At 53.1% G+C, this 13,851-nt stretch overlaps 1 protein-coding gene across 1 annotated transcript in view; it reads right to left on the reverse strand.

Moving 5' to 3' along the window:
• The window catches only part of NDC1 (NDC1 transmembrane nucleoporin), a 43,058-nt gene extending 31,240 nt beyond the window's left edge, over positions 1-11,818 (reverse strand). Inside the window, exons 1-4 of the mRNA XM_027852816.1 lie at positions 11,366-11,818; positions 8,569-8,689; positions 5,384-5,485; positions 4,083-4,257 (exon numbers count right to left, since the gene is read on the reverse strand). Coding sequence (XP_027708617.1) covers positions 4,083-4,257; positions 5,384-5,485; positions 8,569-8,689; positions 11,366-11,788 — 821 coding nt within the window. The 5' untranslated portion in view covers positions 11,789-11,818. The remainder of the gene's footprint in view (positions 1-4,082; positions 4,258-5,383; positions 5,486-8,568; positions 8,690-11,365) is intronic.
• Positions 11,819-13,851: the final 2,033 nt, after the last annotated feature.

Raw genomic sequence — 13,851 nt, forward strand, 5'->3', positions numbered from 1 at the left:
ACAGATGCAAAAATCTTAAATAAAATATTAGCAAAGAGATTACAGCAACTTATCTAAAGAATAATACACTACGACCAGCTAGGATTTATACCAGGAATGCAGGCCTGGTTCAATATTAGGAAAACTATCAGCATAATTGATCATATCAACAACAAAACTAGCAGAAATCATGATTATCTCAATAGAGGCAGAAAAAGCATTTGACAAAATACAAAACCCATTCCTATTAAAAACACTAGAGAGCATGGGAATAAATGAAATCTTCCTTAAAATGATAGACAGCATCTACTTAAAACCTTCAGCAAGCATTATATGTAATGGGGATAAGCTAAAAACGTTTCCAATAAGATCAGGGGGGTGAAACAAAGATGTCCATTATCACCAACTGTTATTCAATATTGTGCTAGAAATGTTAACTGTAGCGATTAGAGAAGAAAAAGAAATTGAAGGAATTAGAATAGGCAAAGAAGAAAGAAAGCTATTACTCTTTGCAGATGATAGGACGGTATATTTAGAGAATCCTAGAAAATCAAGTAAAAAATTACCTGAAATTAGCAAATTTAGCAAAGTTGCAGGATGTAAAATAAACCCACACAAATCACTGGCATTTCTACATATTACTGACAAAACCTAGCAGCAAGAGATAAAAAGAGAAATTCCATTTAAAATTACTGTAGACATTATAAAATATTTGGGAGTCTGCCTGCCAAAACAAAACCACAAACTATATGAACACAATTACAAAACACTTTTCACACAAATAAAGTCAGATCTAAATAACTGGAAAAACATCAGTTGCTCATGGGTAGGCCAAGCTAATATAACAAAAATGACAATTTTACCTAAATTAATTTACTTATTCAGCGCCATACCAATCAAACTACCAAAAAATTATTTTATAGAGCTAGAAAAAACAATAATAAAATTCATCTGGAAGAACAAAAGGTCCAGAATATTAAGGGAATTAATGAAAAGAAATGCAAGGGAAAGTGGCCTAGCTGTTCTAGATCTTAAATTGTATTATAAAGTAGCAATCATCAAAACTAGTTGGTACTGGCTAAGAAACAGAGTGGTGGATCAGTGGAATAGGTTAGGTATGCAAGACACAACAGTCAATGACTATACTAATCTTCTATTTTGATAAAACCAAAGACTCCAGTTTCTGGGATAAGAAATCACTACTTAACAAAAATTGCTGGGAAAACTGGAAAAATGTATAGCAGAAACTGGGCACAGACCAACATCTTACACCCTGTACCAAGATAAAGTCAAAATGGGTACAGGATTTAGATATAAAAACTGATACTATAAGCAAACTAGAAGAGCAAGGACTAGTTTACCTTTCAGACATAGGGAGAAGGAAAGAATTTATGACCAAAGAAGAGACAGAAAACACTATGAAATGCAAAATGGATAATTTTTTTTTTTTGGCGAGGCAATCAGGGTTAAGTGACTTGCCCAGGGTCACACAGCTAGTAAGTGTCAAGTGTCTGAGGCCGCATTTGAACTCAAGTCCTCCTGACCCCAGGGCCCATGCTCTATCCACTGCACCACCTAGCTGCCAATGGATAATTCTGATTACATTAAATTGAAAAGTTTTTGCATAAACAAAGCCAATGCATCCAAGATTAGGAGGGAAGCAGAAAACTGGGAAAGAATTTTTACAGCCAGTATCTCTGATAAAGGCCCCATTTCTAAATTATATAGAGAACTGAGTCAAATTTATAAGAATACAAATCATTCCCCAACTGATAAACGGTCAAAGGATATGAACAGGCAGTTCTCAGAGAAAGAAACTAATGCTATCTATAGTCATATGAAAAAATGCTCTAAATCACTATTGATTAGAGAAATGCAAATCAAAACAACTCTGAGGTACCACATCATACCTATCAGATAGGCTAACATGATAAAACAGGAAAATAATAAGTGTTGGAGAAGATGTGGGAAAACTGGAACATTAATGCATTGTTGGTGGAGTTGTGAACTGATCCAACTATTCTAGAGAGCAATTTGGAACTATGCCCAAAGGGCTATAAAAATGTGCACACCCTTTGACCCAGCAATAGCACTTCTAGAGCTGTATCCCAAACAGAGCATAAAAATGGGAAAAGGACCCACATGTACAAAAATATTTACAGCAGCTCTTTCTGTTGTGGCAAAGAATTGGAAACTGAAGGGATGACCATCAAATGGGGAATGGCTGAACAAGTTGTGGTATATGAATGTAATGGAATACTATTGTGCTATAAGAAATGATGAGCAGGGGGGCAGGTAGGTGGCACAGTGGATGTAGCACCAGCCTTGAAGTCAGGAGGACCTGAGTTCAAATCTGGCCTCAGAACAAACACTTGACACTTACTAGCTGTGTGACCCTGGGCAAGTCACTTAACCCCAATTGCCTCAGCCCCCCCCCCCAAAAAAAAAGAGAAATGATGAGCAAGCAGACTTCAGAAAAACCTGGAAAGACTTGTATGGTCTGATGCTGAGTGAAGTGAGCAGAACCAGGAGAACACTGTACACAATAATAGCCACATTGTGCCATCACTAATATTGATAGACTTAATCCTTCCCAGCAATACAAGGATCTAAGACATCTCCAAAGGTCTCATGATGGAAAATGCTATCCACATCCAAAGAAAGAACTATGATGTCTGAATGCAGATCAAGGCATACTATCTGCTCTCCTTTTCCGTAGTTGTGTTGTTTTATTGCTTCAATCTCGTGTTTCCTCCCATTAGCTGTAATTGTTCTTTACATCATGACAAATGAGAAAATATGCTTAATATGAGTGTGTAACTACAGCCTATATCAGACTGCATGCTGTCTTGGGGGGGGAGAAAATTTAAAACTCAAAATCTTATGGAAGTAAATGTTGAAAACTAAAAATAAATCAATAAATTATCAAGGGAAATAAATAAATAAATAGATGAGCAGACAAATAAATAAATAAAGCGGAACTATCCTCCCAAAAAGAAAAAAAAAAAGAAAATTGGGAAAATTAACCATCTAGAAAGGATCCCACGAGGCGCCCAACAGCGACGTCCTGCGTCAGAACTAAAAGGCCACCAAACCAAAGCCATTTCTGACTCCCAGGGGCCTGTTGTTCAATGGCCCCGTCGAAGAGAGGCCAGTGACTGCTTCGTTTTGGTCTCTGTTCCCCAGCCTCCGGCCCTTCTATCACAGCATCAGGATGAAATATTCCTCAGGTCTGAGATGCCGGGAAGGCACACAAGTTTTCCCCACATCAACGTTCACATAAGAGAAGTTCCCAGGCTGCTCATGATAGTACCCGAGCCTGGTAGCTGGGAAGGGCTAAGAAAATGTGCCAGCCTCTCTCTCTTCCTTGCACAGGTGGAGGGCCTAAGGTGGGAAATCCTACATACACCGTCAGTGACTGGTTCTGCTGAATTGCTTTGTAAATGGATCTTTGTGCAGCTTTGTTACATGGGAAGGCTGACTAGGTGGAAGGAAGGACACAACTGGAATTGAAGAGAATGTCAAACAAAAGCTACCTACTTTTTAAAAACCTCTTAAGTACCACTGGACAAAGGCAGGGGCGGGGGTGGGGGAGCAGTGTCTGGAGACCCCCCCTCTGCCCCTCCCCGGCCTCTCAGCACTGCTCTGCGCCCTCTAAGCCCAGAAAAGCCGGGTGAAATCCCAGCCTGGCCTGCTCTCTCGCTGTGGAGGGAGTGACTGAGGGACAACGGCCCCTGGGCCCAGCCCCACAGCTCCTTCGCCCGCCACCGAGGCTGGAGGACAACAGCGCCAGACCGATGAGCTTCAGGCTCGCCTGCGACTGTCCCTCTCAGAGACACTTTAATTAGTACCTGGTGCCTTCCTCATCCTTTCCGTGGTCACCAATCAACGCTCTTTCTTTAACCTCTTGTAAGAGAAAACCTGCTATGTTCCTATGTACTCTACAAGACCACAGACCTAGAGCCGAAGGCACCCAGAGAAGGGACAGGCCTCCCTGCCCGAGGTCAGCGGCAGAGCCTGGATCTGACCCAGGCCCTTCAGGGCCCACAGAGGCTGTCCTCCCTGGGGAGTCCTGAGACGCTTTCTGCGGCCTCCACCGTTACCTGTCAGAGTCAGTGCAGGGCACAGCCAGAACGTGGTACTGGTCCTTGGTCATCACGGCCGCACACCACGCCATCAGCATGCCCATGGCCGAGTGCACCAGGGAGTGCATCACCTGCTGGGGGTGGACGATCTTCCCAATCAGGGCCAGGCGGGAGCAGGGGATGGACGGCGCCACTGCGGAGAGAACACAGCAGGACGGCCTTGAGTGGGAGCTTGAAGGCAGAGGGAAAGGGTCTGAGGAGAAAACAGAGGCTTACAGATGAAAGCAAAATCCTAGCAAAGCTGCAGGAAGAACAGAGAAAGAGACACCCCATGAGCAGGGGGGGTCCCCCAGAAGCGGCTACAGCCCCCCGCCTTCCAGGGGCCAGCTCCCAGCTCAACATAAACTGGACAAACAGGCTAAATACGCCCACTGTTCCCTAAAGGCAGAGCTACAGAAACAATGCCTACATCGCTTACGTAGAGCAGAAAACCTGCCTGGGATACATGGATTTAGGTAAAGTCTCTGAACAGAGGTCAGCCTAGGGCTGGATGACCTGTGGGCCCGGTCAGAGGGACGGAAGGAGAAGCAGTTAATCAGCTGCCAATAAGCCTGGGAAGAGGGTGCTGTCTGCACCTGACTCACTCCAAGCTGGGAGACCAAGCAGTCAGGGACCCTGGGCCCAGCATAAGTGGTGAAGAAGGCTGAAACACCCAGGACAGGAGGAAAGTTTGGACGGACCTCAGTTAGGGAGGACTGGAGGGGGCCAAGGCGTCCAGGCCACCTGAGACAGGAGGAGAAGGGGCAGAGAAGCCCAGGATTTGGGCACTGACCCTTTTATAAAGACTAGGGGTTAGGGGGTGATTGGGAAAGCACTCCAGGATCTTAAGCAGGGAACAGAAGTGGACAGAAACTCCAAGCCTAAAAGGTTTCTGAGCATTAAGGTCAGAGGGGAAAGAGAAAGCCCCCTTCCCACAGCAACACCCTGGGCCCCAAGAAAGGCCCGACAAACAGCCCGACAGCCTGGCTCAGGAAGGGCCTTGGGGGAGCATCCAGGCCACAGGAACCTCCTCCTCTGAGACCCCCATTCTGATCAAACAGAGAACACTACCGACTGAAAGGAAGTCTCCATCCTGAGACTCAAAATCGTAGCACCTGGACCACACGGCATCTGTGGGCATGTACCCACGGGGGACCACCACACACACACACACACACACACACACATGCTCACACATGCGCACACACACACACACACACACAAAATGGACCAAGTGTAATCAATGGAAAGTCGAGGCCAGCCACACTTGCCACACTCACCTGTGTAAAACTCAATGTTGAAAATGCTGATGATGACCACCACCAGCGACAGCAGCAGGAGGTAAAAGACCACATAGGAGCCGTACAGATTGTGGAAAGCATCTACAAGAGGAGAGAGAAGAACTCGTGACGTCTCGTCCGCGAGCATCACGGGCCCAGCCCAGAAGGAACCTTGGGGACGAAAGGTCAGCTTCCGACCTTGGACACAACCAGCCCTGCGTGCCTGTGGGGCAGCCTGGTGGCGGGCACCTCAGGTGCCGCCCGACTGAAAAGCCCTGAAGTTCCTCCAGTGGCGGCTCGCACTGCAGCCGAAAGCCGCCTTTCCACACTCGTGGTACCCAATCGATGCCTGGGCAGACTGTGGGGGGGAGGGCCACCTCAGCAGGCGCCACATGGGGGCGCCAAGGGGGCAGGAGACCTGACAGCGGCACGTACGGCCAAGGGCCAGCCGCCATCCCTCACCCTAGCCGATGGCAAGGAAGCCAGGCAAAGCAGGAGGCAGAGATGAGGAAGGAGAACGTTCCAGGCGTGGAGGACGGCCCATGAAAATGTCCAGAGTCAGGAGACGGAGCGCCATGCGTGATGAACGACAGCAGAAAGGCTACCAGGTGGCCCCGTGGGGAGAGTGCGCGGCCGGGAGTCGGAAACACTCAAGCTCAAATTCAGCCTCAAACACTCCTAGCTGTGTGACCCTGGACAAGTCACTTACCCTGCCTGCCTCAGTTTCCCCATCTAGGACCTACCTCCCAGAGCTGTAAGGATTAAATGAGATACTCACTGCAAAGTGCTAGCACAGCTCCCGACACGTAGCAAGGGCTATTTACTGGTAGCTATTATTGTTATTGTTATGAATATCACAGATCTCAGCAAATGCAGAGGGGTGTAAGGGGAGGGGGCAGAGGAGAATGGGGGCAGGGCATAGAGGGCTTCATGGCCAAGCAGAGGACTTTCTAATTGATCCAGGAGGCGACAGGGAGGGAGTCAACGGCACTGAATGGGGAGAGCCTGGTGACACTGGGTGGAGATGCCGAGGGCCCGCCGGGCCTCACCCCACCCCCGGCAGTGCCCCGAGCAGAGACACGCCGAGTGACCACCACGCTGGGCGAGGTCTCATGGCCCTCTACCCCTCTCCGCTGCTTTTGGTCCCTAGAACTAAAGTCTGATGCACAAGAAACTCTCTAAACCAAGTAAACCAGCCTCGATGGATTTCCCTGGAAAAAACGAATGACCTCACAGGGCAGAGGTTCTTCTAAAATCACTTTCGCACTTAGCTGTCCTTCCCAAACACAGGACAAAGTTGTTCAAATCTAACAGGAGTAAAGCTGCAGAAAAGAGCTGTGAAAGCAGGGAAGGGTGTGAGAAAAGGTCTGTGCAGTGCTCAAGACCACACATCGTGGAAACCCCCCAGGACGTCCCACGCTGACTGGTGGCTGCCTGGGGAAGCCGATGAGCGGCCGACACAAGAGGGCAGGCCCCTCTTCCCCACGCGCTGGCCCCGGGTCCCGGGCTCTGCACAGGCCAAGTAAGCTCCCTGACGCTTTTGGCTGCACAACCAGCCGCAGAGGCCACAGGACACAGAAGGGACTGGACAAGAAGCCCCGATGCTCTTTAAAATGAGAGGCAGCACACCCCATCTTCCAGAGCAGAACGCGGACGGTTTCCTTTTTGTAGGGATGAGGAAAAAGAGATTTCCAAGACTGTCTGTGGTTCCTCCTTAGCCTAAGAAAACAACACTGTGCCTAACCAGGGCTGCTTTCCCCTCCAGGGGAGCCCCGCCACCTCCAGAGCCGTGCTCCCACCCCCACCAGCACAAGCACCCCTCCTTTCGCCATCAGCACGTATACGGAAGGGGGTGCTACAACAATGCACGGAAAGCCAGAGCCTCAGACAACCCGCAGGGAAGCTCACCCTGTGGGGCTCCCAGGGCTCCTCGGCCCCCACTGCACCTGCCCAGCAAGCCCCCGACTGGCAATACTGGTTTCTGTCTGAGTATCTCCTGTGCCTAGCAGTGCCTGGCACATCACAGGGACCTGAACTGAATGGACAAAGAGGAAAGAGGCTACCGGCCACATGCGACCCCCTGACCCTTCTCTACGGCCCAAGAAATAACCTGGTCACAGGCACTCAACTGCCCTCCTGGACCCCTTGCAGGGACCGCTCCGATGTCTTCCTTTGGATCTCAGGCAGATGGGCTGACCGAAGCCCCCCTGCCCCTCTGCTCCCAGCCCAAGCTGCACGCCTGTCCCTCCTTCCTGGGGGCTGGCTCCTATGCTCTGGGTTGAGTCCCTGTCAAGGCCTCCTTTTCCCAACAAAAGCAGGACTGGGCCTGAGTGAACAACATGATCTTTGTCTTGGAGGGTGCGGAAAGCCCTGAGCCTGGTCTCCGTCTGCCTCTCCTTTAGGCGCCGTGTCCTGCTCGCCAGCCGCACCTCTTTTCTCTTTGGTTCCCATCATGCTCTCTGCTCTTCAGGTGTTTATGGAGGGGTCCCAGAGCTGCAATCTGAGCCTCCCAGGCTGTGCGGTTTCCTTGTCAAAGAGGGGTAACTGTCACAGCATGTGAGAGGAAGGGAGCCCTCCCTCCAGCAAGCCCAGCAAGGGGTCGCCTCCCAGGGCGACCGGCAGGAGAGAGAGGACAGTGTGTCGGGCACCCCGCTCTGCCCTGAGGAAGCACGTCTGGACTGGACGCACTTGGGGAAGAGGTTTACATTTTCTGTATCTGAAAAGAGAAAAAGTGGAGTACTCTAGGTCTCCCTATTTTAAAAAAACAACCAGAAAAGCCTTTATGAACTGTCCTTCACTGATTTTTCCTTTGTTCCAGAGGTCCTTGGAAGAAAAAAGGTCACAATAAAATCACAGTCATTGAGTGGGAGCCAAGCCTGAAAACCTCCCACCACACCCCCCCAAAAACAGCCTCCGACTTGCCCTGGAGAAGCTCCAGGGACCAGAACCTTCTGCAGCAGCAGCACCAGCCAGGGCCCTGAACCACCTCTGACAGTGGCTCCCATGCTGAGGGACCCCCAAACTCCAGGCTGCCCAGAGCTCTCTACGGGCCAGGCCACGTCCTCCCTACCGCCTGCTGAGGACGGCAGGTGGAAGAGAACCACCAACACCACCTCCATTCTCCGTGGCCACCGGTCAGCCGTGGGTCACCACGATGCTGCTTCACCCCCTGCAAACCTACCCACCTGAGATCCACTGAATGGGATGGAGGAGGTTGAGGCTGCTGAAGACGACGAAGGCCGTGGTGCAGACGGGCAAAAGCAGGACAGAGCAGACCACACTGGTGGCTATCCTCCAGCCGAGAACCTAGGGCAGAAACCACAAGGTTTGAGTCGGGACGTGAGCACGAGGGGGGTGAGGGGCCTGCATCCTCTCCCTTCAGGTGGCGCAGCCCCAAGCTCTACTGCCTTTACAGCCAAGTGCCCCGTCAGGGCAGCTCCGCATCAGTCAAACAGCCACAACTAATAATAGGACACACGGCTACAGGACCGTGTCAGGGTGGTTCACCCAGCAAGCCCAGGTGCCAGGAGTCGGGGCCGCGAGCGTTAAACAAATACCTGGCAAAAATAGAACGTGGAGCATGTGACAGGAGACAGCAGCCTGCCCTCTGACCTCCTCCTTCAGAACTAAGCTCACTGCCAGGTCAAAAAAAGTGTCCTTTTTAAATGGCTACATCTGTCCCTTTACCAACCGGCCAGATGCCACCTGTGCCCATGAGCTCAGCGATGGACACACATGGCATCTACAAGGGCAGACAGAAGCACAGAGCACAGCATCAGAACCATTTCCTTTTCGAAGTGTTCTCATAGAAATCTCCCAGGGAAACCCAGAGAAGTTGCAGCCCCGGAGCAGACCCGCCAACCCAAGGAAAGCTCACAGGGCCTCCAGGAGCTGGCAGAGGTGCTCCGTAGCAGGTCAGGGGCCACAGGGCCAGGGGCCCAGGGCCTGGGGCTGCCAGGAGGAGGACCATCCTTTCTGAGGGACACTCTGCCACCTGACAAGCCCTGCTGCCCACACAACTGCCCCCCCCGAAGGACCAACAATCCCTGAGTGAGGGCAGCAGTGTGCCGTCCCCGCGGCACCCACGACGGGAGGAAAGAAGAGCACTCCACAGGGCCGGGCATACAGGTGCCCCCCAGTACTAACTGACCCCGGGCGGAGGGACTGCCCAAACCCACTGAACAGACCACAGCCTTCCCTCTCTCAATACTGCTCCAGAATTTCCCCAAGCCCTACCACAGGATGCACTCAAATCCTCCCTTCTAAACAACTGGCCATGAGAGGAGGAGGGCAAACAGATGCACAATTCATGAACAGGGCGGGCGCTCTTCCCTGTCACAGAAGGCACATCAGCCTAAGAGGGCTCTGGGGGGGTTCCAGGGGACCATGGACATGACTAGGAACTGGGCTCTGGGCTTGCAGGGGGACACACGGAAGGGAAGAGAGCTGGGCCTCGGGCCACAGCGGAGGTGTCCAGCATGGCCTGGAGTCTCTGCTTCCAGAGAGCCTCATCTGAGGCCCTCCCAGAGGGGTGACCAGCAATGCCGGGCAGTGCCCATAGGGGCATGAGCACCCAAGCAGCCACAGGGGTGGTATACATGCACCTGGTTGCACACATGTGAAATGGTGTAAAACTTCCTGTGAATGTGTTTGCACATGAAGGTTTCTACACAGGAGGCCAGAAAAGGAGATGGAGGCAGAGAGGTGGGGGGCTGGACGACCCCTGGGATGCTGTACAAGGGGCCTGAGGGCCTTGAAGTTCCCATCCCAAACTTGGGCGTCACTGAACCTACCCAGGGCCAAATGCCCCATGCGGGGAGGTACCCAGACTCAGGACAGGGCCCGGGAAGGCCAGCAAGAGCTGCTGAAGATGGAGCAAAGGATGTGGCCGGACATGGCAGGGATGTCCTGCCGGCAGAAGCATGGAAGCCGAGGAGGGACGGGGAGGGAGGAGACGTGCAGCAGGGAACGCTGACCATTCCTGGTTACCGCCATGACATGCAAGTGGAAGGAGGGCAGATGAGAGGGCATCCGGAGACTGAGAGCGAGGGGGCCACGCAGGACGGCTGCATGCAAAGAGACAGCTCGGAACAGGTTGCGGTTGGGGTGAGAGCAGACTGAAGCCTAGACCGTACGCTCCTAGAGGGCAGGACCTGTCTTTGGCCTCTTTTTGAATCCCCAGAGCTTAGCAAAGGGCCCGGCACAGAGTAGGCACTTAATAAATGTCAATCAAATGAATGAATAGGCTATGGTGGGGGGGGCCGAGGGTCTGGGGTTCAAAGAGAGGTCTGGAAGTAGAGACCCGGGAGTCACCAGGGTACAAGGGCCACCCAGAGGCTGCAGGAGTCAGGGACAGGGACAGGCCTGCGTTTGAATTCTGGCCATGCCTTCCCCGGGCCCTCAGCTGGACCAGATGGCCTCCAAAGTGCTGGGGCGTTCTAAGGAAAGGAGTGTGGACAAAAAGGAGAGCATCCAACAGAAAAGGAGCAGAGGGCCAGGGTCTGGACCCCAGCTTTCCAGAGGCTACCTGTATAAAGTGAGCAAGTCAGCCTCTCTGGGCCTCAGTTTCTTCCCCTGTTAAATGGGGGTGGAGGCCCCCCCGCCCCCGCACATGCAGTGGTCTGGATGACGGCCAAGGTCCTTGGGCCAAAGTGAGGAAAAGAGGCAGAGAATTGGAAGAGAGCAAGGACAGGATGGACAGGAAGATGACCGGAGGGGCAGGAGGGACAAGAGCTAAGGGCCCTCGAGCCAGCCCCAGAGAGAGGTCAGGGCTGGAGGCGGGGGTGGGGGAAGGGGGAGCAGATAGACCCTAAAGTTTGCAAAAGCGCCCCTCCCCCAACCCCCCCCCGGTCCGGCCAGCCCAAGCGGGGAAGCCGAGGCCCGGGGGAGGGGCAGGGGGTCCCGGGGAGGGGGGGAAGGCGCGCGACCAGGCTTCCACCCCACGCCCCACGTGCCCGCGCCCCGCGCGCCCCCGCGGCTCACCCGCCAGAGCAGGTCTCGCTCCACGCTGGCCGCGGAGCGGGCGCTCCCGGGGCCCGGAGGCGGGGGCGGCGGGGGCGGAGGGGGCGCCGGGGCGCCGGCGGCCGCCGAGGCAGAGGTCGTGGCCATGGTGCCGGCAGGAGCAGCAACAGCAGCAGCAGCCGCAGCCGGTCCCCTGCGCGCCCGCCACGGCCGTTCAAAGGAGGCCGGGCCGCGCGAGGACCCCGACGTGGATGAGGCTGCCCGCGGCGCCGCCTGACTGGAGAAGTGGCGGGGGCGGAGAGCGGGGCCTGCCTCCAGCCGCCCGAAAGCGGCGTGCCGGGAGCTGTAGTCTGCGCCGCCGCGCGGTGCATGACGGGACTTGGAGTCCCCAGCCGGTAAAGAAGCAAGAGGGAGAGGGGTAATGAGAGCGCTGTCGGCTCGCATAGGCTCTCAATGCACGCAGCACTCGGAGCTTTCTCGAGGGCACGCGAAGCACTAGCTGGCATGCTGGGAAGTGGGGTGAGCGAGGAGGGGAGAGGAAGAGAAGCGAGTCGGCACGCCTCCATCCCGCCCGCCGGCGCAATGCACGCCGGGACTTGGAGTTTCCCGAGTTACAAGCTCAAATGACTAGGGTTTCAAGCCCCTACAAACCTCCTCCCACCTCTTTTCTTTCCCCTCTCTCTTGTCCTCTCCCCCCTCTTCTCTCCACTCTGTTTTCTCTCCCTCCTTCTGTCTTTTCTCTTCTCTCTGTCTCTTTCTTTCTCTCTCTCCCTCCCTCCTTCTCTTTTCTCTCCTCTCCCTCCTCTCTTCTCTCCTCTCCCTCTTCTTTTCTTTTCTCCTGTCTTTTGTCTCTCTTCCTCCTTTTCTCCTCTCTCCTCTTTCCTTTCCCTTTCTCTCTTTTCTCCTCTTTCCTCTCTCTCTCCCTCTTCTCTCCTCCCTCTTTTTTCTCTCTCTCCCTTCCCCCCTTTTCTCCTCTCTCTCTCCCCCTCATTCTCTTTCTCTTCTCCCATCTTCCTCCCTCCCCATCCTCTCTCTCCCTATACCACATACACCAAAAAACACTTTACTAAAGGCATAGCACAATCTACTGCAAAGACCTGCTGAATCTTGAGTCCGAGGTCCTGCATTCAAATCTCTGCTCATTCTCAGCTCCAGTGGGACCTCAGACAAGTGAATCACATTCTCTGGGCCTCAGTTTCCACATCTGTAAGATCCTTAGAACACAGCCAGTGACCCAGCATAGATGCAAGCACTTGCTCTGTGCCAGGCACTGCGCCCAGGGCTGGGACTGTACCAGAAGGCACACATCTCCCGCTCTGGAGCCTGCCATGCCTTCTGGACATTCCAGCCTGTCCTAGCACATCATCTGTGTCACCCCCAGTTAGACCCTACATTCTACCAGGGCAGATCGCCTTTGCTTCTCCCCGCTTTGTGGCTAGCACAGGGCTTTCTCGACCATCCTAGATTTTCAGGAAATGTGAGCAGAATGCAGGCAGCTTCATGGAAGACTGAAGTGGGAAGAGGGCTGGGTGTGGAGTCAGAGCTGGGACGCTAGATAAGTCCCCTAACCTCTCTGAGCCTCAGTTTCTTCATCTGTAAAACCAGGGCCCACAGATGAACTCTGATTGCTTCCAACCTTAAATCCATGGTCCTATGGTCCAGCGAGGGGGAAGGTTGACGTTTTCCTCCAGAACACCCCAATCCTCAGCCTACTGGGGGTGCTCAGGAAGTACTGGGAAACATCTGAGGGGAGGGGAGAGAATATCTGTCCATTGAACAGACATGAGGGCAAAGGCATATTGTCACAACTTCAATCCCACAAGCTAAATCAGATCTTCCAGAGCCCGGCACACAGTAGGTGTTTACTAAGCATCTGCTGATTTGAAATTGCTTTCCTGACCTTGCCCAGCCTCCCACCGTCCCTGTTCTCTGAACCCCTGATGACAGTGATGCCCTGGGAGGAGGGGGAGGGAGCCTTCACACAATGTACCACATCCCCAGGGGATTCTTGTCTCCCCAGCTACACTGGCATCCTTGAAGTCAGGAACCGTCTATGGCTCCCCTCCAGACCCACCTGGCCACCCCGGCAAAGCGGCAAAGTCATTGGCTTCCCACACTCCCCAGTGATGGAGAATACCGATGTACCCCTGGGCATCTAGCCTCGAGTGCCAAAGAAGCGTGGAGCCAAAGGTTTGTAGAGGGGGATGCCATGACCAGGAAGAAGGAGAGCCTTACCCTCCTGTCCTCTGCCCCGGTCTCACCACATCTGAAGTACCCCGTTCAGTTCTGGGTACAAGTTTAGGAACACTGGAGAGAGTTCAGAAGAGAGTGGCCAGGATCAATCAGTCCACAAGCATTTATTGAGTGCCTACTGTGTGCAGTACTCTGGAGACGCAAAGCCAGAAGCCAGACGGCCTTTGCCCTTAGAGGGCTTACATTCTACTGCAGAGGAAACAGACAAATATGGAATATGGACAAATTCCAAATTGGGGGAATCGGGAGAGCCC

The sequence above is a fragment of the Vombatus ursinus genome, unplaced genomic scaffold (genome assembly GCF_900497805.2).
Source record: "Vombatus ursinus unplaced genomic scaffold, bare-nosed wombat genome assembly UNPS02009824.1, whole genome shotgun sequence".
NCBI classification, from domain to species: Eukaryota; Metazoa; Chordata; class Mammalia; order Diprotodontia; family Vombatidae; genus Vombatus; species Vombatus ursinus.